Source organism: Quercus robur, chromosome 1 (assembly GCF_932294415.1).
Source record: "Quercus robur chromosome 1, dhQueRobu3.1, whole genome shotgun sequence".
NCBI lineage: Eukaryota > Viridiplantae > Streptophyta > Magnoliopsida > Fagales > Fagaceae > Quercus > Quercus robur.
Window position 1 is genome coordinate 34397737 of NC_065534.1, and position 23870 is coordinate 34421606.

Below are 23870 nucleotides of genomic sequence, written 5' to 3' on the forward strand. Positions count from 1 at the left end.
ATAAAATAATATAAACATCACAATAAAATAATATAACCACTATAATAAAATAATGGGTCCGTTTGGATTGAGCTTATTGTTGCTGAAACTGAAAACTAAAAACTGAAAACACTGTAGCAAAATAATTTTTAAATGTGTGAAAAGTACCGTGGGACCCATTTTTAATATTTTTTAATGCGTGAACAGTGTTGCTACAGTACATGAACAGTACTGCTACAGTGCAAAACAGTAATTTTTGTGCACCAAAGTCAACATATGCGGGCAAAAGAAAAAAAAAAAAAAGAAAAAACAAAAAAAACAAAGAAAACGCAGAACGGAAACGTAGACGCAGGAAAACACAGTAGCCAAACGCCCTCAATATATCCCACTATCCAAAAAACTTCCACAGCACCAACCACAACCACTTTTACCATTAGACACAGCCACAACCAAAACCACACCCACAAGTCCATAACCACCACCACCACCACCACCAGTCCACAGAGAAAAAAAAAAAAAAAAAAAAAAAAAAACACAAATCTCCAATCTTTTTCCTTAACCCAAACCAAACAAAATCACCAATCACAAACAAAATAAAAAATCACCAATCACAAACAAGCACAACATCGGCGAGCTGGGTCAGCAGAAGGAATGGGTCGGCGAGCTTCATGGGTTTCAGACTGGCGGCTTCGATGAGCTTCAAACCGGCGGCTTGATGAGCAAGCGATCGGCGGCGTGAGATGAGGCGTGAGGCGTGAGGCGGCGTGAGATGAGATGAGGCGTGAGGCAGCGTGAGATGAGATGAGATGAGGTGATCGGCGGCGTGAGGCAATCGGCAACGTGAGGCGATCGATGGCGGAAGAGAAGTTTGCTTGAGAGAGTTTTGAGAGAGAGATGAGAGAGTGACTGAGAGAGATAAGAGATGAGAGATGAGAGAGACTTTTTATTATTTTATTAACCGGCCAAATAAAATTTTTTTTTTTTTTTTTTTGCTCTCAGCTACCGTGCACATCTATAAATAGACGTGCACTGTAGCTGAACATTTAAAATTTTTACTTATGCCTCTACTGCTGCAATGTAATTTTTATGTTTGTAGAGCTAAATTTTAATAATATAGCAGTAATATAACAATATGCCTTCACTGTTATGAATGCAATAAAGAGGGTCAAATATACGGGGCGGTGAGGGCAGCAAGGGTTATTTAGGCAAATAAGGCAATGAGAGGTTTTTGAAATCAAAAACGCATCAATAGCATGTGCCTGCTCACATCACTCTTTATCACGTGGGGCAACCTTACCAGTACCACCACACACAAACCCCACTTTGTTTTGATTGTTTTCCTTAAAATTATCATCAAATTTCTTTTCCCTTTGTGTCCCCATCTCTTCACATTCTTTATGAGAATCCACTCTATTTTTACACTGTTTGGTTGTGATGAAAAGTGAGGGAAAACGGAGAAAGGAAACGGGGAAAGAAAAATGTGATTTTCTGTTTTTTGATTGGAGTGAAATGGGCGAGAAAAAAATAAAAATAAAATGGATAGAATTTTCCACACACCTTTTTTTTTTTTTCTTTTTTTCTTTTTTTTTTCAAATTAGAGAGAAAAGAGGAGCAAATGACATTAAACTAAATCCATTTTTTCGTTCTTTTAATTTTAATAATAGGATACAATGATAATTAATTTTTATCCTTTCTACTTTTCTATCCTCTCTATTAAACATATATATTTTATATTTTTCCAATTTTCTATGGTAAGGTTGGTTTTTCCTTATCAATTTTTTTTTTTTGGATGAATACGGTGTTATTGTGAATGAGAAAAGTTAATGGATATCTTAAATATGTTAGTTTATAAGATAGTTTTTTTTTTAAAATTACTGAAAAAAGAAAAGAGTAACTGATTTTTTGATAAAGTTTTATATTTTTCATAAAAATAGTATTAATTTTTTTTCAAAATAGTTTATCAACAAATGCATTAAGAAGAACCTTTAACTTCAGTCAAAAAAAAAAACCTTTAACTAGACCTTTGTGAATTGAAGTAATAATTCAGTTACCAGGTGATTAGTTAAAACATTCTCAAAAAAAAAAAAGGTGATTAGTTAAAAGTAATAAAGGGGTTGTTCTGTTAATGACACTTGTGCCTAATTCAAGAAAAGTGTGTTAGGTAGACACATTCCTACGACTGCCAATTAATGTTGTTTCCTGTATCTTTTTCTTGATGTATGAGGGCTTTTATGAACTAATCACATTAAGTGAGAACAATGTGATAGTAAGAGACATTTACTAGTGTAACAGTTCCACCTCATTAGATTAATTTCACTAATCAGCTGATTGGTGTTTGCTTGTAGGAACTTGTTGAGTACATTTCCTATAGAGTTGTATTAAGTTTATCATATCATTAAATTGGTAAACAAATGTGTTGATGTTTTGCAAAAAGGTGTTGCCTGCAGCCTGAAGATTTTTGTAGCCATTTCCACCAAACTAGAAACAATTTCCTTGGCCTGATCTAGGTTTCTCATGGATGACGGGTGTCTGTTTGGGTATTCCATAGTTTCCTGTAGTTTATTTGCTAAATATGTTATAAACGATATAATTTTTAGTAATTTTTATATTAACAAAAAAAATTAAAAATTAACTAATTTTGAATATGCTAATTTTGTCATAAAAAACACACTGAAGCAAAAGGCAAAAAAGTTATAAGTTTTTGGCAAATAAAGATGGTATCCATTATTCCATCAGCTTCTCCCATTTCAGGTGGAGTAGAGTCTAATTAGAATTAAATTAGATTCCATCTTAGCTGTGATGGACTAAAAGTCAATGGCTTTCTTAAAACATCATCTACAAATATTTGTCAGTTACGATATTTAACTTAAGCAACAATCTTATCCGAGTTCGTTTCCCAGCTGGTACAACTTGGTCATGAGGAATATAATTTGCCTAAAAATGAAAGAGACATTTATTAACTATAAGAAAAGTTAATTCATGCTTTAAAATTGATTTAAAAAACATTTTATTAAAAATTAAAAAAAAAACTGATTTTTTCAATTTTTTTTTTTTTTTATATTTCTCATTAAAGTAGCATGAAAACTTTTCTAAAATTATACGTTAACAAATACCCTATGGCACGACCCATAGTGAAAAGATGAGAAAAATTTGTTTGAAATGACTTGGTTATATTCTAAAGAGAACAATCAATGCATTAATGAGAATGAGTGACTTCATTAATGAATAATAATAAAAAAAAAAAAGTAGAGAAATAGAAGTAACATTAAATAAAAGTAACAAAATTAGTATGTCAATTAGGGAATTTACAAAATGTATGACCTTTTTTTTTTCTTTTTTCTTTTTTTGAGGAACTTACAAAATGTATGACTTTACATAACAAGATTCTTTTCATTTCATAATTAAGATTTTATTTCCTGCATATAAGAGTACACATAATACCATGTCATTTTAAATAACGTGGCCCTTTATATACTGTTAGATTTGTAATATTTTATATAAACCATGAAATAAATTCATATCAAATATAGAAGATCCTAATACATAACATCACATAGAATAGAATGATGATAAAGAATGCACTACGAACCCTCATTAATGAGTTAAAAATTCGTATATGGCCCCAAAATTTTAAAATTAAGGCTTGATTGTTATTAATCCCAACGTTTCACATATTGGAGTGCCAATGTTCATAAATTAATAAATGTTGTCTAAAGTTTTTTTTTTTTTGACTACTTGTGCTGTGGCCTATTCAAAATTTGTCTTTGTGGCCTAAAATGAAATGGAGAAGCGCCTGATAGGTCTGAATTTCCTTTTTGTGTTATCCACTAAATTAAAAAAAATAATAATAATAAATAAAAATTCAAAAGCAGGTGTTGAATGTGTGTCTGGGTCCTCTTTGGATGCATCACGCATTGTCTTTTGCTATAATTGAACAAAATTCATTACGTTTACCTTACACTTTCCCTTCAAAATAAAACTTTTGAAGTGGCATTATTAACTTGTTTATCCCTAAATTGAGAGTAAAAATACAACAAAACTATGTAATTTCACATTGTATTGACTTATCAATTTATAACGAGCGTAACGTCACTTCTCTATAAATCTATTACTGATACTCAATTTACTGTGCACTGATTATAACTAAACACATTAGTTGAGTGTTAAATTGAGTGTAAAATTAGATGTATCCCTAAATTTACTTATATAATACACTTGTTAAACGCGTTAATTATATTAAACAAGATCCCATATTAGCTTACAAAAATCAATTATTTAACCCCTCACTAGTCACTAGTGGCACGTACAACCAACAATTAAAAAAAAAAATGCCTACCATGGCTCTAAATTTGGGGTTTGCCACCATGGCTCTCTTGTTGCTCCGCTTGGAGCTTTTCTCATAACTTTTATTTCCTAAGACATTTTGGCTAAAAAAAAAAAAAACATTAATTGGGTTGCCTTTTTTTTATCACAACTAATTTTTGCGTGGAAATCTTTGTTTCTTTTCTCTATTTATCAGAGTTTTTGGTTATTTTTGTAATTTTAGTTAAGGGACTATGCTCCTTCATCATGTACCAATCTCATTTAAAAAACAAAAAAGTAAAATCTTTTATTAGCAATAAATTTTCTACCAATCTCATTTAAAAAATCAAAAAAGTAAAATCTTTTATTAGCAATAAATTTTCTACCAATCTCATTTAAAAAATCAAAAAAGTAAAATCTCCTAGAACATTCCCTAAAGTATATTGCCCCTTTCTTCTACGAAATCCTATGCAAGATTTTATAGGCACAATTGTGGTACACTTGCCCCCTTTTTATTCCACCACTGTGTTAATGTAAGTTACTTTACTATAAACAAAAAATGTTTGAAGAAAATTGTACGATTTTTGATTGGATGCTATTACTGTTTCTTTTTCAGTCATATGATTTCGACTTTTTTTTTTTAATTATAAAAATATGAGTTTCTACTTTTATATATAAAACAGTTTTTTTTTTTCTCCTAATAGTTTTCAATGTCTCCTATACAATACTTAAATAGTAAAATATAGAAAAATCCTCAACCCTAATTGATTTTTTTTTTTTTTAGAAACCTAATTGATTAATTCTAGCCAACACCAACAAACATGTTAGGGTCAATTTATTTCTCTCACTAATTTTTTGCGTGTGTGAGAGAGATAAAAGAAGTAATGAACTATACACTTGTTCAAATAATTAACCCTTGATCACCCCATTACCAAAATTAGCAAGTAAATATATATAAAAATCCAACAATCAATCATGAAGTATTACTAACTTAAGCTTATTGGTAAACATAAATTGTCTATGACAATGCCACCCAAATTATTCAAATCAGATGATTCACAACCTCATAATTTTCTCCACTGGCCTGCAAATTTAAAAACTTGAAAAGCACATAACATTAATTGTTTCCCATTTCAAATTTCTACATAAGGATTATTAGAAAAAAGGGAACAAAAATATAATCCATACATTTTTTTATATGACATTATTATTAAATGTTTCAAATTTTTGTAAAGGGCCCCACTGTTTATCTCGGATTGGAGCCAGCTCTGCTCAATCCCTTTTAAATAACACACACAAGTTTTAAATAAACACTCAAAAATTCAAATATTAATAACTAATCTTATTAATACCATTGGGTAATCTCGAAATATCTGAGAGAGCAAGGGGCCAATTCCCGACACAGATTCGGTTTCAAAAAATATATATCTGATTTCAAAAAAAAGCTTTTAATTACCTTTTGTCCTTTTATAACGGTCGGAAAAAATTCCAATGAAACGGATCTCCTTAACGCCGTTAAGTCGTTAACCCCAGCCGTCCGTGCCGTCCTCTTCTCAGTTCTCTCTCTCTCTAACGCCAAGTAACGTCTCGTTCATTTTTAATATTTTATTTATTTTTTTAAAATATTTTAATTTATTTTCTCTCTCTCAGCTCATCCAAACAACACTCTCTCACTCACACAGTACCATCTCTCTCTTCCCTATCACATTTCCAAATCTCTCTCTCTCTCTCTGCTTTATTAAAATCTTTGAGAACCATCCAAATTCACCGATTCACTTTCTCTCTCTCTCTCTCTCTCTCTCTCTCTCTCGCTGTAAAAGAATCGTCGCCATTTGTACCACACTCGAAGTTCTTGAAATACCGGCAGTTGAAACTTTTACTGTAAGTTTCATTTTCCACTTTCGTTTCCGATTTCACTTCCTTGTGATTTAGTTTCCCGATCGGTCATTTTCGATCCAAACTCGGACTCATCCATTTCTGTCCCTCTGTGTTTTCTTTTTCTTTTTAATCAAACCAAATAACACTGAGATTTTTCACATTCAATCTTTCATTTATTTATTTATTATAATTTTTTTTTTAAAAAAGAAAGTTTGTTGCGCAATTATTGGTCAATCTGTGTGTTTTTTGAGAGTGTGATTGATCATTGACGGAGTTAGCAGAGAACTCTGAGTTGAGTCAACTCAGCGAGTTAAAACTTTTCTTGGTGCCGAGTCGATTTCACCTTTAGATTCAACAACAGTGTACCTCACTCAAGTCTCAACTATCTTTTACCAATCAAAATTCCTTCAATTTTTTCTTTTCACATTGTACTTTTCACTACATTTTATTTTCATTTCCATTTTAAAAAATTAAAATAAAAATTTTCGCATTCTCTGTCTCTGATTGTTCGGTGAAAAGTTCCGATTCATGATAAATTGGCTTAATTTAGAAATAATTTTCAATTTTCAGTTATACTGATTGACTCAGTGAGTTCTGACCGATTCAGGGAAGGTCTGAGACTTAGGAACTACGATAACACCATGGATTCCACACAGTCACAGCAGAGAAGAGGAGGATTAGTATCACTATCGCCGGCACAGACTCCGCGGTCTAGCGATAAGGCGGTGCGAGATCTGCGATCTGGTGATTCCAATTCCAGCTCCAAGAATGACAAAGAAAAAGGTGTCAATGTGCAGGTTCTTGTGCGTTGCAGGTGAGTTTTCGAGTTTCCAAATTCGGCTGATTTGTTAAGTTAGGTTTGTTTTTGATTTCGGATTCTTGATTTTTTTGGTGTTTTGGATTTTGCTAAATTTTAGGCCATTGAGTGATGATGAGTTGAGGGTCCACACGCCGGTGGTGATTTCTTGTAATGAGAATAGAAGGGAAGTTTGCGCGGTTCAGAGTATAGCCAACAAGCAGATTGATAGAACGTTCGCCTTTGACAAGGTTTGCTATGCTTAATTTTGTTTGTTTCTTTTGGAATGTGTAGTGGGGGTGTGCAAGATTTTGAATTTTTTTTTAAGTTCTTTGTGTTTCATTTTGTTGTTGATGCTGAAATCCTAGGAAAATGTACCTCAAATAAGTGGATTGGTTGAGCTCTAGACTTGTTTAAGGATAGGGGTTTGTGGGTTTTGTTTGTTTTTGTGTTGTTCAAAATTATGTAAATTTGAAAATTGTGATAATGTTGCTTTTGTGTTCAGTTCCCGGTTTTATTTGCCAAACTGACAGAGTTTAAGTTTATTGAATGATTTTTGTGCTATTTGTTGTGACTTTGTGGAAGTGATTGTAATGTTGGATAATTTGGTTTAGGTCTTTGGTCCGAACTCCCAACAGAAGGAACTGTATGAACAGTCTGTGTCTCCAATTGTGAATGAAGTACTTGAGGGCTATAACTGTACTATCTTTGCGTATGGTCAGACAGGAACTGGGAAAACATATACAATGGAAGGAGGAGCAAGAAAAAAGGTTTTGTTTCATACCAATTGAATTTATATGTATTTGTCTTGGCTTTCAATTTGTATTCGTTGCTGATAAATTTGTTGCTTTTTGTAGAATGGGGAGTTTCCTAATGATGCGGGTGTTATCCCAAGAGCGGTTAAGCAAATTTTTGATATATTAGAAGCTCAGAATGCTGAATATAGCATGAAAGTTACATTTTTAGAGCTGTACAATGAGGAAATAACAGATCTTTTGGCCCCAGAGGAAACTTCTAAATACATTGATGACAAATCTAAGAAACCCATAGCTTTAATGGAGGATGGAAAAGGGGGTGTATTTGTGAGAGGATTGGAAGAAGAGATAGTATGTACTGCGAATGAAATTTACAAAATCTTGGAGAAAGGTTCTGCAAAAAGGCGTACAGCTGAAACTCTTCTTAACAAACAAAGCAGTCGTTCTCACTCAATATTTTCAATCACAATTCACATTAAGGAGTGTACACCAGAGGGAGAAGAGATGATTAAATGCGGGAAGCTGAACCTTGTTGACCTTGCGGGTTCTGAGAATATTTCACGTTCTGGTGCTAGAGAGGTATGACCTGAATAGAACTAATGTATATTCAACTTAAGCTCGTGAAATTATGTAACTATTTCGAGCAGATGCATCATATTGTGAATACGTCTTATGTTTTATTCTGAGTCTCTGACTGAGAGACATACTCTTACCTTTCGTATTTGATTGCAAAGAAATTGTAACCTGCAGGGTAGAGCGAGGGAAGCTGGGGAGATTAATAAGAGCTTGCTTACCCTGGGTCGAGTTATTAATGCACTAGTTGAACACTCTGGTCATGTTCCATATAGGTAAGAACTATTATGTATAACTATGTGAACACTCTTTGCTGGAGATTCTTACACACTCTCTTTGAATTGGAGTGTGGTTTTTTCTCATTTTTCATGTTCTTCCTTTTCTTTGTTTCTTGACCGTTGTTCTTTTGTTTCCTGATTTGTGCCCCCATAGTACATCCCCAATGTACTCGGTTTGGCAATCTTTCTATTATTAATAATATTCTTACGTTTATTTATCAAAAAAACAAACTATGTATAACTATTTAATAGGTGTCCTCCTGACTCCTGGTTATTTATGCAAACCCGGAAAGTAAGTTTAATTGCTATATGGTGCTTGGAATATCAGGGATAGCAAACTAACAAGGTTATTGAGGGATTCCTTGGGAGGGAAAACGAAGACATGCGTCATCGCTACAATTTCACCCTCCATTCATTGTTTGGAAGAAACACTCAGCACCCTAGATTATGCACACCGTGCCAAGAATATCAAGAATAAACCTGAGGTCAGTAGGTGCTTCACTGTGTGTGTGTATTGTCAATCCTCTTTTAGTGTAAATCTGTTTCTCATATTGTTGATTTGAGTTCCTTTCTTTGTAACATCCATAATGATTTGCATTTGATTATTATTTCAGATCAATCAGAAGATGATGAAATCTGCATTGATCAAGGATCTGTACTCTGAAATTGACCGGCTGAAGCAAGGTTGACTACCACTTAGATTGTTCTGTGTGTATGTTAAGTAAATTATATGACATGTTTCTGTTAAGTAAATTATATGACATGTTTCTTTGTGTTCCATTAGAGGTATATGCTGCAAGAGAGAAGAATGGGATCTACATTCCACGAGACCGTTATCTTAATGAAGAAGCAGAGAAGAAGGTTCAGCTATTTCCATAAAATTGGATTATGGAATATTTTTTGTTTCTGAGTTTTACCGTGAATTGGAATGGAAGTGTTGTTAATGTTTGTTAATCTCTCTTTTACCCTAGGCAATGGCTGAAAAAATAGAGCGAATGGAACTTGATTCCGATTCTAAGGACAAGGTATGTTCCATTGAGATGTTTTTCCTCACAGTTCTCTCCAGGTTGCTACATTTGAATGAAAATAATTATGTTCTGATTTTTGACCAGCATCTGATGGAGCTTCAAGAACTTTACAGTTCTCAGCAACTATTGACAGAAGAATTGAGTGATAAACTTGAAAAAACCGAGGTATAATATATTTTGGTGGTTAAGTACAGGCCTTACATTTTTTGTTTAACTTATTGTTCTGCTTCCATGTTGTGCATGAACTTAAGTTCTCTCTGTTGTATGTGACTTCAGAAAAAGCTCGAGGAAACAGAGCATTCACTTTTTGATCTTGAGGAAAAGCACAGACAGGCAAATGCAACAATAAAAGAAAAGGAATTCCTCATTTTCAATCTCCTCAAATCTGGTGAGCAAAGTTTCATTCTTGTGCTCTAGAAAAAAATTTTAGTCTACATATAGCACTGTTTTTGCTTTCTGCTTAATTTTTTTGCAAGTATCTCTACTTTCTGCCTAATATCTATCTTGAAGATTATTGATTAAAAGGATAAAGCATCTTGGAGATTGAGCATGGAGAAAACTTTGGGCAATTTAATTCTAACCAGAATTTTATACTTTTTGTTCATACATTGTTAAGTAACGACGTATCTGATGAAAATTTGAAAGCCTCGTGCATTTGTAATCCAAAATATATATATATATATATATATAAACTTCAAAGTCTTTCATTTGTCTTTATATTTGATGCATCAAATGGCCTTAATTGTCCTACACTTTGTTCATATTTGCATTGCTTTTGTAGCTTGAAATTTATGGTTCTTTGGATTCATCTTCATGTGATTGATGATATTTGTATTTACTGTTAATTTTTCAGAGAAGGCACTTGTTGAGCGATCATTTGAGCTTCGATCAGAGCTAGAAAATGCTGCATCAGATGTGTCCAATTTATTTGCCAAAATTGGTTTGTATTATCATTTTGGAAATTCAACTTGTTTTGGGTATTGTCAACCTAAACTAGAGGTGATTTATTGCTGATCATGGTTGATTTTTCAGAGCGCAAGGATAAAATTGAAGATGGAAATAGAATACTTATCCAGAAATTCCAGTCCCAATTAACTCAACAGCTTGAAATCTTGCACAAGACCGTGGCAGCTTCTGTGACTCAACAAGAGCAGCAACTGAGGGACATGGAGGAAGATATGCAGTCCTTTGTATCAACAAAAGTAGAGGTACAATCCAAGCTAGATGATTACATGTGTTCTTCAGGTTTGATGTCAATCCGCTTAATTTTTTCTTTTGCTATACTTGAAGGCTACTGAAGAACTTAGAGGAAGGCTGGGAAAGTTGAAAACTATGTATGGTTCTGGTGTTAAAGCTTTGGATGATATAACTGGGGAGCTTGAAGTAAATTCTCAATCAACTTTTGGTAACCTGAATTCTGAAGTTTCTAAGCATTCATCAGCCCTTGAAGATGTAAGTTACCTTCTTTAATAGTACTTTTATTGAATTTTCTCTCTCCTTTTTTTTTTTTATGTGTTTGACTTCATTTATATGTGATTCAGCTCTTCAAAGGAATCGCTTCAGAAGCTGATGCACTACTAAATGATCTTCAAAGCAGTCTTCACAAGCAAGAGGAGAAGCTATCTGCTTATGCACAACAGCAGCGTGAGGTTCGTAAGTTGTTTTTTGGACTTCATATTAGAGGTGTTTGGATTATTATCACTTTTGTTGAACAAATGCTTCTCTCTGTTACCCATTACAGGCACATGCAAGGGCAGTAGAAACTGCAAGATCAGTTTCTAAAATAACCGTCAACTTCTTCAAGACTCTGGACATGCATGCGTCTAACTTGACCCAAATTGTGGAGGAAGCACAAACAGTCAATGATGAGAAATTGTCTGAACTTGAAAAGAAGTTTGAGGTGTTTGTAGTTCTCTATTTAAGTTGGATGGATCATGATAAAAGCCTTGAACTTTTGTATTAAATGTTTTTTTTTTCTTTTTTCAAAATACTCTTAGGAATGTGCTGCTAATGAAGAAAGGCAATTGTTGGAGAAAGTTGCTGAACTGCTTGCAAGTTCAAATGCTAGGAAGAAACAACTGGTACCTCTTGTTATTAAACTGCTAAATATTCTCTTCATTGCATCCATGTTGTTCATCTTTAAATGAGGTTTTTTGTAAATTAGTTGTAACTTAAATTTAGCTTTGATTAGTAACTCTCTGTGTTTCCTTAGGTCCAAATGGCAGTAAATGATCTTCGGGAGAGTGCAACCAGCAGAACCAACAAACTACAACAAGAAATGTCAACTATGCAAGATTCCACTTCTTCTGTTAAAGCTGAATGGACAATTCACATGGAAAAAACAGAATCTCACTACGTTGAGGATACTTCTGCTGTGGAATGTGGAAAGAAAGACCTAGAAGAGGCTCTTCAGAATTGGTATGGGCTAAAATGAGATGATAATAGATAACACGTTTGGTCTTGGCATGGTTTGGTCTCCTTAAATTATTTTCTAGTATATGCCCTGAACTTTTGGCTACCAAAATTTTGCAGTTTGAAGAAGGCGAACTTGGGTGCACAACAATGGAAGAATGCTCAAGAATCCTTGCTCGGTCTAGAAAAGAGCAATGTTGCTTCTGTGGATTCCATTGTTAGGTATGTACTTATATACTTCCTGATACAATTGCTCTGAATCTTTGTTCAATATTGCTCATTTCAGTTTTTCCTTTTCAATCAGGAGAGGAATGGAAGCCAACCAAATCCTACGTGCACGGTTTTCTTCTGCTGTGTCAACTGCATTAGAAGATGTGAACATTGCTAACAAGGATCTGCTTTCATCCATTGATCGTCAGTATCTAATTTTACACGCACGTTATTACATAGATTTGAATTTTGTGTCGGAAGATTACTGAAAATTTTTATCAAACTATGAATCAAAAACTCGCAGATTCACTACAACTTGACCATGATGCATGTGGAAATCTAAATTCTATGATAGTTCCTTGTTGCGGGGATTTAAGGGAACTAAAGGGAGGCCATTACCACAAGATCGTAGAGATAACTGAAAATGCAGGGATTTGCCTTCTGCATGAATACACGGTAAGATCATTGGAGGCTTTTTAGTATGATGCGTTCCTTGTTTAACATTATGGCTTGTTTTAATACTGTCCTATTACACGTCAACATGAGAAAATGCAAGAGAGAAGAAAACTTATAAAGACATCATCTAATTGTTCCTAGTTAAGAAAATTAAATGGACATTCTCGTCTTCACAACCCTTGTATTGACACATTCAGTGGGAGAACCCCTTTTTTTTTTTTCTCAAATGTAATGGATGTGGAAATAGAATTATCATCCAGAAACCCAGATGTACATGTACTTGTTCTTTAACAAGATTTCAAACCTATGATAGGTGGACGAACCATCTTGTTCAACACCGAGAAAGAGGTCATTCAATCTACCAAGTGTAGCATCCATTGAAGAACTCAGAACCCCTTCTTTTGAGGAATTGTTGAAGGCATTTTGGGATGCAAAATCTGCAAGGCTAGCAAATGGAGATGTAAAACATATTGCTGGGGTGTACGAGGCTGCCCAGTCTGTAAGAGATTCCAGAGTTCCTCTCACTGCTATTAACTAAGGAGAGTGGAACCAAACAAATAGTGGTACGAAGAAATTGTGTACATAACATATGGTGCAAATATGTACTCTCGGTCTCTCACCTATCTTATTTGTTAATTGTTTTTCCGGAAGAAGAGGGGTAAAAAAATGAAAATCATTGTGGGGGCAGAAATATATAGTAGATAATTTTTGTTTTTTGTTTCTCATTTTTGTCGTTTTGTGGGGAATTCAGTTCATTGAAGTTCCCTGCTTATTAACTACTACCACTGAAGTATTGGTGAGGATATTTTTGAGTGTTTGTGTTAAAAGGTTTAAGTGTTCAATAATTTCATCTCGACTGCTATTTGAAAACCTCCTGTTAAAGAGGTTCTTCCCGCCTATTTAAATTCTTGGTAACCATGCTCGTTATGCTGCCGGAATGACAGTAACCCTTTATAAAACTTTCAAAGAAACAAAATTGGTTTATGCAAGAGTGATATGTAACTCGTTCATTGGCCTATAACACATTTTACATTGTGTATTAGAACACTTTATGAGGGTTGTCAGGTTTATCAGGAACGTTGACATTAGTAATGATGTTCTACAAGGTGGTAATAGTGCAGGGTCGTATGGTGTTTCTACAAGGTTGGCGATAGTTTCTAATATGTCAAAGATTTACATACAGCAGGCATGAGCCCTTTGGGATCAACACCACCGGCGCCACCCCCCCCCCCCCCCCCCCAACACAACTCAAGAAAAGTCAAGCTCTCCCTGAAACCAGTGAGATGGATGGATAACAACACATATTCATTTGTAACCACACCCCATCTAGTGTTTTAAGAAAGTCAAAGCTAAATTAGTAGGGGTGGTCATTTGTGTTTACATGTTGTGTGACATGTCAAATTATAATTATTCAAATGTATAATTAAACGTAAACAAGACACGTTTATTAATTGTGTCAAGATCTCTTGACACACAATAGTTATCTAATAAATAAGTTGACATAACTCACATAACCCGTTTAATAAACAAGTCGTGTTATGGTAGAAATGACTTGACACCACCTATTTGATAAATATGTCATATAGATATGTTCACACATATCCAAACACGAATAACTTGTTAGCAATTTTCATATTTTATAGAATGTATCAGTTTCCAAAGTCATCAACAATTAAAACATAATTACAACTATAAGTTTTGAAGGGTAAATTGGTAAAATTGACCTTCAATTAAATAGGTCAAATAGTTTGAATAGATTACACAAGTCATACCCTTAACCTATAAGAGGAGTTAGTGGGTTGAACTTGAATGAGCAACCCAGTTTACTTGAATGGGTAACCCAGTTGGACCAACAATTTGTAAAACAACCATACCGAAATTTTATCAATACTAAATCATGGAATACTCAATCCTATGTCCCTGATGTATTAGCTTCACCAATAAGATATTTGGTTAGGTTACTGTAGAACTGTAAAGTTGTAATTACATATCGTTCACGAATGCTTTTTAATTAAAAAACAAAAACAAAACTATAACTATTTGCAACTATTGCTAAATAACTTTTTGACGTGAGTGATGACAAAATTTATCTTTCAAATTTCAATCTAATTAATTCAATTAACTATCAATATTTACGTAATTGACCTAAATGTATCGAAAAGTAACAAAAGTGAATAAACAAATACTTCCTTAATTAATATTTAAAACTCAATCTTTATCAATGCCTCCAGTGCATTGAATCATTGCAAACACATGGCCAAAAGTAAATCCATAGCACGTTACGGTGGATCTGGTGTACTAGGCCCAAGTTAAGTACAATAAATAAATAACACTACTTACACAATAAATTTCACAATATCTGAAAATAAATCCATAGCACGTTACAATGGATCTGGTGTACTAATCTCAAGTTAAGTACAATAAATAAATAACACTACTTACACAATAAATTTCACAATATATGAAGTAATAAATTATAATGTAACATGATTCCACATAAAATTAACATTATGATTATTTTATAAGGCCCGGGTACCTTAAGGCATCTGTTAATAAACTATTTCATAAACGTTTCAATACCACTTTTATGAAAAAAAAAAAAAAAAAAAAAAAAAAAAAAAAAAAAAAAAAAAACATTCTTCATAAAATACTTTTAAAAAATAATTTCTAAACCACTGTCGAGCATTTGTTATCTTTTCCCTTTATTGTATACCAATACCCTGCTATCTTGTGGAAAAAGTAGTTAGATTAATGCGTATCTATCTAGACATATTGAAAGATTGAAAAAAGTATGAGCATTTATTTCAATTCATTACTTTTATTATAGAGTAAAGAGCTTTTAACGTTGTAGCTCAAAATTTCAGTTTTAACAGATTCTACATGCCAGCCCAAAGCCCCTGCAAAATGTGAGATATAACAGCATGACCGAGACATTCCTACCCTTTTTCTTCCTTCCTATATCTCTTTCTATTTTAAGGGGTTGGGGTGTTCTGATCAAGAAAAACTGCCAATTTAACCTCATCTAAAACATATGTACATGCGGATAAAATATTGTGCTGTCACACTACACAATACCAAATTCTCCACTTCGCTCAGCTGAAGTATTCAAAATGAACCTATATTTCAAATGATATGGATATTAGGACAAAAAGGCATTATTTATAGGATGCGGAAGCATTATAGATATCCACCTGCCTTGAACATATTCAATGGCCTCAAACAAGATCAACTTTCTATTCTACATTTCCCGATGGCATCAATATACAGGTAACAAGCTTCAATGTATAAGACACGCCTTGACCAGGCCATCTAGCGGACGTAAAGCACAAAGCCTGCAAAGAAAATTAAAACATCTGAGTCAGATCGCAAGTACACCCCAAATTTAAGGGTCAAGCCAGTGGATTGCAGAAATCAGATTTTAACTTTCTACTCATAATAAGCGAACAAAATGCACCAAGAGACATCTTTTCAATGACCTTCAATCAATCTATGATGAAATGAATGATGATCTAACACAAACAGGATGCATAAGTAAAATCTCTACTGGTATCAAATTTTATTGCAAAATGTACCAAGATAGATTATAAAGCAAAATTCCAGTGCCAAAAGGAGGAATAATAACCACCGCTGCCCAACAAAACACAGATTCAGTAATATACTACTTATGCAAACAATCTCTGTTTTCAAATCATAACAAATAACTAGAAACAACTGATAGCCCAACATTTCAGAATCAGCAGATACAAAGCACTCTTAGGGTCCATTTGGTTGGGAGGATGGAAAAGATTTTAGTTTCCCTCATTTGATATCAATAAAACTTATTACTTATCAAAAAAAAAAAATAGTTTCCCTCATTTGTGTTTGGTTGGGAGGGTGGAAAAGTGGAGGGATGGAAGACTTTGTTGTTTGGTTAAGATGAAAAATGAGAGGATTGAAAATAGAGTTGGTATAAATTTACCATAATGTCTCTATTAAATAAAACAAAAAGTAACACATTATATACTTTAAAAAAAATTGTGTATAGAAGGGCATTTCATTAAAATGAAAAAAATAAAATGCAAAAGGTTAAGAGATTAATCCAAAACTGTTTTCTAAAAAAGACAAAAACAAAAACCAACAAAACTGGAGAAAAGAGAAAAGAAAAAAAAAAGGGGGGGGGGGGGGGAGAAGAAGGCAACGTCCAGAAAAAGACAAAAGAAAAAAATTAATAATAAAAGAAAGATGAAGAAGGCAACGTCTAGAAAAATGCCAAAAAAAAAAAAAAAAAAAAAGAAGCCAAAAGCCCAAACGTCCATAATGTATGCTGGGGTATATTTGTCCAAAAGCAACAAGGAGCAAGCTCCTTGTTTTCTCTCCTATAATCTCCCCAATTTGGGAAGATTGATTTTTGGTGGGCCCGGGGAGAAAACACCAGGACCCCACCAGTTTTCTCTCCCCTCTCCCCTCTCCCTCTCCCCCCCCAACCAAACAACCACTTCAACCGTTTTCTCCCCACTTTTCTCTCCTTTATTTTTCATCCACCCACTTTTCACTCCAACCAAACATACCCTTAGGTTTTTGTGTTTATCCTCCCTTGTAATTCCAGAAATGATTTTGAAATCTTTCAAGATCTTTGGCATAAAACTAACCTATAAGTATAACTAGGTTTTGCAACTTAGGTAGCACCTATCACTCCCATTAAACACATGCAACTGTTTCTTCCTTTTTCCACCTATTTTGCCCCTACCGTGGGCCTTACACCTTCAATTGATAAATCCATATAATTATTTTCCACATAAAACATCAGAAAAGGGGAAATGAGTGCATATAAATCTGAAAGGATGTCAGTGTCATTTGGAGATGCTAGTATTCTAGCGGTATATTCTGGAGGAGGTGATACCATCGGCTGGATTCAAATCTCCCCATAAGCTTAATATTGTCTTAGCCTTCCAACTAAACCAAGCTAACAACATATTTTGCTAGGCCAAAGAGGAAAATGACTAAAATTGCTAGGACAAAGAGGACAATGACTAATTTTGCTAGGCTAAAGACGACATTTTGACCAAATTAGCAGAAGTCACCATACTTTTCAGAATTTGAGCTAGGGCTCATTAGCATTAGGGAGGCACCATGTTATAAGGTAGAGAAGGTGAGGAGCATGGTGGGGATTGGTTTGGACCCAAGTTACTTTTCCACTGTGCAATAAACTGAGATTAACCCCAAAAGGGGAAAAAAAATACTGATTTAATTTTGAAACCCTAAGCTATCTGAATTGTCAATGTGGAAGTGGAAGCATTCATTACCTATGGTGCACCAGTGATGATAATTAAATATAATGCTTTGAAGAACCCAGAATCTCATAAAGAGTCCTATGACCTCATTATTATGCAACAATTTTATTCCACACAGAACCATATGACATACTAAAAAGATAATGACAGGCTTCAAGAAAAATGAAAACATCATGTAAACAAATCATTCAATTTGGAATATACAAAAAAATCACACAGCTTCCCGGCATGGACAAATACAAGAGTGCAAAAGCATTCCAGAATTGTGCTATAAAAACTACCTGAAGAATTCCTCACACTATGCTTGCAGTTACAAGTCCAACTGGCCGTTCTCTCCCAAATGTTTCATCATCAAAATCTTCATTTGTGGAATTTTCTTGACAGAGCAATTTGTTTTCTTGCATAGGATTTAAGTCAATAGCCTCCCAACCCATTGGAGGAGCCTGATGTGTGTCACTGTGCTCAGAACCATGATTTATATCAACATTGTCCTCCACATTTTGTCTGACATCATCATGTACAAGTTCTGTTCCCTTATCATTATCAATACAAGATGGCTCTGCGTTAAGATCAGAGCACAAATCATATCCAGGTTCCCCAGCCCCATGATAAGCCACAGTAACTGCCCCTTGGTCTGATTGCTCAGCAGCATCTTTTTTTTGCCTCTTCCATTTCTTTGTAGATGAAGTACCGTCATCTTCAAAATCTTCTTCTTCTCTTTCCCTATGTAAATAAACCCATAATTTCCTTTCCCCATCAAATTGCACACAAGGATCACGCTCATAGTGCAAACGGTCCAAGGCTCCACTAACAACTTGATTAACTTGTGAATCAGACACATCTTCAACGATATATTGAGAATCTCTTATTAATGTGCAAACATCTGCTCGAGTGCCAATACTTCCAGGCAATCTGGCAGCTGCATCTCTCACAAGACAAAGAATTGTAACATGTGGTGGTCGATCACGTTTCAGCATAAAATGGTCTCGAGCTTTTGATGTAGGCTTACCACCGCACCTTCTCAAAGGAGCTACAATGGATTTTTTTCCATCAGCTGCTGTGTAAGAAAAGGCCCTGTCAGGAATTGAATACCTTAGAACTTCCTCCTTACGGAAATAAGTTCGCACTTCTTCAGAGCTTGGGCTAATGGTGTTAAGACTCTTTTGAGCTCTTAGGTCCCTGAACCTTTCTTTCTCATCCAGGTTGAACTGCATCAATGCCAGAGGTGGTGCAGGGAGACTTCCTATTTGTTGAAGGGTCTCCTGACCACTTTTCAGCCAGTTAGCAAAAGAATCAACCAACTTGACAAGCATTCTGTGAGGAAGACCCCAAGCTTCAGGAGATGTCACTTCCTCAATGGTCTCATTATCTGATGAACCATGAGAAACTGGGCCAATCCAGGACCAACTCTTTGTAGATTTTTCATAGATTGCAAGCGCCTTCCAACCTTTTGCTCCCAAAGGTGCTGTTTTGGATGAAAATATCTTTAGAATTCCTCTCACCAAATCCTGAAGTGGCTCTTGTGTCTCAAGTATACAAGGATCTCCAGGGTTTGACCTGATGCGGTCAACAATCTCCTGAACAGTAAGAGAAGGCATGTTCCCTTGCCCAGCAGGTTCTGAGACATTGACATCCACCTTCTCCTGGGAAGGGACCCCATTAACACTGCCCTCATGCTTTTTATCCTGCTCCTCTCTAGGTTTGCCAACCTCCAAATCTTCTGGAAGTGGAGTAATCATTGCCAAGCGAACTGCAGAGAGAAGGTGTATAATAGAAAATGAGAAGCCAGTATGAACTGTAGGTGTAATCGGTGTGAATTGTTTTTTCTGTGGTTTGGTTTCCAGCTCCATCTCTACTGCTCCCATTTCTGTAACAGGTGGCTCAGAGTTTTCCATGTCTGAACTAACAGAATCTTGGTCCAGTTTCTTTTTTGTCTTTTTCTTCAAAGGAGTGGAATCATCAATTTGCTGCATAATGTCAAACTGCAGATCATCATCTTCATCTCTGCCATCCACATCTGTCACATCCACCTTTCCTTTCCGCTTTTTTGTCACTGTATTGCAAACTATTAATGGAGCCTCAGATCTTCCATTACGATTACTCACATGACCTTCTTTACTCTGTCCTTTCTTCCCAGACCTACCCTGCCCATAACCATCCACCAATAATCTTCTTTCAAGTGCATCATCCTCCTCATCAGCAACATTGTTACGCAAATAAATTGACTGAGAAGCAGAATGGTCACGGCCTACATCCCCTTTCTGCTTTTTCTCAGAAGAGTAGGTCTTCAATGAGGACACATGTAACCTTTCACCAGGTTCCCCATGCAACTTGCCATTCTTGCCCAATTTGTGTATTTGTTTCCTATCACCATCATCATTAAACTTACCCAAGCGAAAAGCATAGCTGTCTCCCAAAACTCTACCAGTGGAATCATGCAAGGGACTGCTATCTCGCATTTTACCCTTCTGCTTTAAAATGTGGTTATCTACTCCTGGCACATGCCCATGATCACCAAAACCACCCATCTTTTTCAAGGGATGTGCAATTCCTTCAAAATCCCGTGCATTCACTTTTTTATCCCTCTTAACAAACTTGGCCTTTTTAGCATCTAGGCTAGACTGCAATAACTTAGATTGAGAACCTTCCATACCACCACCAGGGAAAGCCGACTTACTCCTCAACAAAGGATTGCTATCCTCATCATCGTCAAATTCTGATGAGTCTGATTCTGTGTCTTCACTTTTAATAAACATTCTATTACTTTTCACCCCTGCCAAGTCTGGGACTCCATTCTGTACAAAATTACCTTTCATCTTCTCTTTTGATGGTTTTGCTCTCAATTCAGTCAGAAAATATCTGTCATTCATCTGTGGTGAGGAAGCTCTATAGGATTTGTAATTCAGATCAGGGGACTCCCTCCCTGGCTTCCGTTTCTTACCCCTGGTATCCCAATCATCAAGTTTATGCAACGAATCCACAGAAAAACCTTCCCCGTGAGTCCTCTTATGCCAATGAGGTTCAGCACGATCTGATGAGTCAGCTCTATTACCTTTCAGTCCCAGCTGCAGCTCGCGGCCTTTCAACAACTTCATCTGATCCCCAACTGCAAATTGCTGAGCATTTTCAGGATACTTAGACTTTTTGACAGTGTCATAGGAACTCTTCATATTAGGAGGCTTTGTGAACACCTTACTCGAATTCCTGTTCCTACCATAGCCTGGTAAATCACCCTTTGAAGAAATAGGTAGACCCATAAAATTGTCAGTGGCTAAATCATCGCCTCTTGAAAGGCCATGCTTTTTTCCCACTTTCAAAATTCCAGATTTCTCCATCGCACTACCACGTGAGACATTTCGATCCCGTTGGACACCCATTCCATATGTGATTTCTTCAACATCATCAAGACCTCTCATCTGATCCCTTGCCTTGAGTCCTGCAGCCTTATTCTGACGAGCAAGAGCTGCTGAACTATACGGCCCAGAATTCATATCCAAACCAGGGTAAACATCAATTTCATCAAGACCTTTCATCTGATCCCTTGTCTTGAGTCCTGCAGCCTTATTCTGACGAGGAAGAGCTGCTGCTGAACCATATGGCCCAGAATTCATATCTAAACCAGGGTAAACAGAAGGATGGTGGCCAACTAAATCCTTTGCCAAAGGCAACTTTGACCCAGCAAGCTTCAGTATACCTTTAGGATTCTGCTTTCCATAATTTTCTGGATCCAAACCCATCAACCGTCCTCGAGAAGGAATGTCCAAATTTGAGCCCACTCCATATGCAGATTGGTTACCCATTCTCTGGGACCTGTCCTTGCTCTTTCTGCTCCACAAATGTTCGCCCGACTCTCTTTCCGACGAGTCGGACTGCACATATTCCATCTTCTCAGACATCAAACTCTTTTGGCTTTTCATAATATTCAAAACACGAAGCCTCTCATCGATACTGTATCCCCTACAATTAAACCAAGCATCCCTTATCTGGCAAAGATTAACAACCATATTGTTCTGATACTTCCTCAAATGATGGTAGTGTTGCCGCTTCTGAATGAAATTCCAACCTTCCCGGTAAAGAGCTACCCTTGGCTCACACAACCCTCCCTTCAACATATCAAACAACTTCTTAATGGGGCTCCCAAAATGCAAACTAGAACCCGTGAAAAGCTCTTTTAGCGTAATCATATACGTCTCTTGGTCCATGTCAGGCAAAAAATTTGTTAGGCTTAACCTCTCTTCCTCAGTCAAGCACTCATTCCACACATCCATTGACAATATATCTTCCAAACCCGGAAGATCATACAGCTCCAATGGAATATTGCAATTCTGATTCCCAACTCGGCAAAACTCCGCCCCGGTTTCTCCCAATTCCAACAAATCACAGTCATCAGACCCCGCCCCGGAATCAGCATCATCAAATTCATCATCATCATCTGATTCCACAGCTGAGCTACGGCGCTGATGCTCGTCCTCATCACTGGACATACTCTCCCTACTACCGGGCGAAAACTCGGGATCAAACCTCGACCCCTTAAAGTTATTCTTCTCAATCGCCATGAAACATTAACAACCACACACACACGTACAAAAATCACAACGCCCCCCCCTCCCTCAAACTATTAACTCTCAAAACCAAAAGCAACTACAGCAGCTCCAATTAACGCAATTTCCAAAAATCCCCAATCTTAATCCAACACACAGCCAATTTCAAAACCCTAACAACAACAATACCAAAAACCTTAAAATTAAAGCCAATTCGTCCTATAATTCGTGACTAAATACAAAGAATGAAATTCGAATTATTAAAAAAAAAAAACAAAAAAACAAAAAACTAAGAAGAATTGGATTGGATCGAAAAGTACCTCATTCGCGAGTCGAGGAGCTTCTTCTACGGCGAAATTAACGGCATCGAAGGTGTCGAGGTCGCAACGAGAAATTTTGTGTGTGTGAGAGAGAGAGAGAGAGAGAAAGAGAGAGAGAATTTGGGTGAGTCTGTGAAACCCTAAGAGGACGAGGCGGTTATAAATAGAGAGGGAGAGAGAAAGAAGGGTCACAGTGGCAGAGGATGAAGAAGACGATGGTGACGTGGAGGGAGGTGGGCCGTGTGATCGCGAGGCTGAGCAAAATGACGAAAAAGGGCTCAGAAGGGGGGTAATAGAGAGAAAGTAGACGTGTGTGTGCAGAGATTTGAGAGAGAAAGAGAGTGGAAAAGGGTTTGGGTATGTGTTTGTGTTTGTGTGTGTGAAAGAGAGAGATAGACAGAGAAGATGACTCAGTGAGTCGAGCCGAGCGAGTTCCTGGAAGAGACCGTTGTGAGTCCGAGTCGACTCGGACTCACTCTCACTCACACACGCACTTCTGGCTGGTTGGGCCAGGTTTTTTTTTTAAATTTTTTTGGGCTTCATCCCCACATTACTTCCCAGATCGCCGCTAGTCAAACTCGCTAGCTTTAAGCGGTCTATAAACCGCGACGTCGTTTTGCCTGATGAGATATATTAGCGGGAAGGAATCACATTAGCAGGTATTCTATTTATGACCAAAAATATAATACTATAGTAAAAGTCAACATTACCACGAGTTTCATAACAACTTTTTTTTTTGAGAGTCTAGTTTCATAACAACTTTTGGTAGGGACACAATAACCCCTTTCCCCAAATTGTTGAGATCATAAGTTACAAATGATATAAAAAAATAAAAATAAAATAAAGATCGATTTCACATGAATTTATTGTTCAAATCATTTTACTTTTCACCGCATTTAAAAAAAATGGTAAAAATTGTGTTTCTAAATTTATTCAAAAATTAAATTAAAAGTTTTTAGATTTTGTTGATCAGTTTTGTATTTTAGCTAGCATGTTAGTTTAAATTTACTTTTTTGTTTTTGTAAACAAAACCTCAACTTTTGAAAAATAAATAATTAAAATCGATAAATAA

At 35.8% G+C, this 23870-nt stretch overlaps 2 protein-coding genes across 4 annotated transcripts; one reads left to right on the top strand and one right to left on the bottom strand.

Moving 5' to 3' along the window:
* Positions 1–5963: 5963 nt before the first annotated feature.
* Positions 5964–13512, top strand: LOC126732750 (kinesin-like protein KIN-5D). 3 transcript variants are annotated; one of them, XM_050435752.1, is made up of 23 exons: positions 5964–6162; positions 6730–6973; positions 7077–7206; positions 7570–7725; positions 7813–8289; positions 8461–8558; positions 8890–9046; positions 9176–9245; positions 9346–9422; positions 9533–9586; positions 9674–9754; positions 9866–9977; positions 10443–10529; positions 10622–10797; positions 10880–11041; positions 11131–11238; positions 11331–11489; positions 11587–11670; positions 11802–12007; positions 12122–12223; positions 12306–12415; positions 12516–12667; positions 12981–13512. In XM_050435752.1, the coding sequence occupies exons 2-23, from the start codon at positions 6801–6803 to the stop codon at positions 13203–13205; spliced, it is 3156 nt and encodes a 1051-aa protein (XP_050291709.1). In that variant the 5' UTR covers positions 5964–6162; positions 6730–6800; the 3' UTR covers positions 13206–13512. The 3 variants fall into 3 exon arrangements, with proteins under 3 accessions (XP_050291709.1, XP_050291706.1, XP_050291717.1); XM_050435749.1 differs by having other exon boundaries at positions 6767–6973; XM_050435760.1 differs by lacking the exon at positions 5964–6162 and adding an exon at positions 6503–6521 and having other exon boundaries at positions 6767–6973.
* Positions 13513–15447: 1935 nt separating this feature from the next.
* LOC126732766 (uncharacterized) lies at positions 15448–23371 on the bottom strand. The gene is made up of 3 exons (XM_050435771.1): positions 22799–23371; positions 18219–22651; positions 15448–15999 (listed from the first exon to the last, which is right to left on the bottom strand). The coding sequence occupies exon 2, from the start codon at positions 22491–22493 to the stop codon at positions 18231–18233; it is 4263 nt and encodes a 1420-aa protein (XP_050291728.1). The 5' UTR covers positions 22494–22651; positions 22799–23371; the 3' UTR covers positions 15448–15999; positions 18219–18230.
* Between the last annotated feature and the right edge of the window lie 499 nt (positions 23372–23870).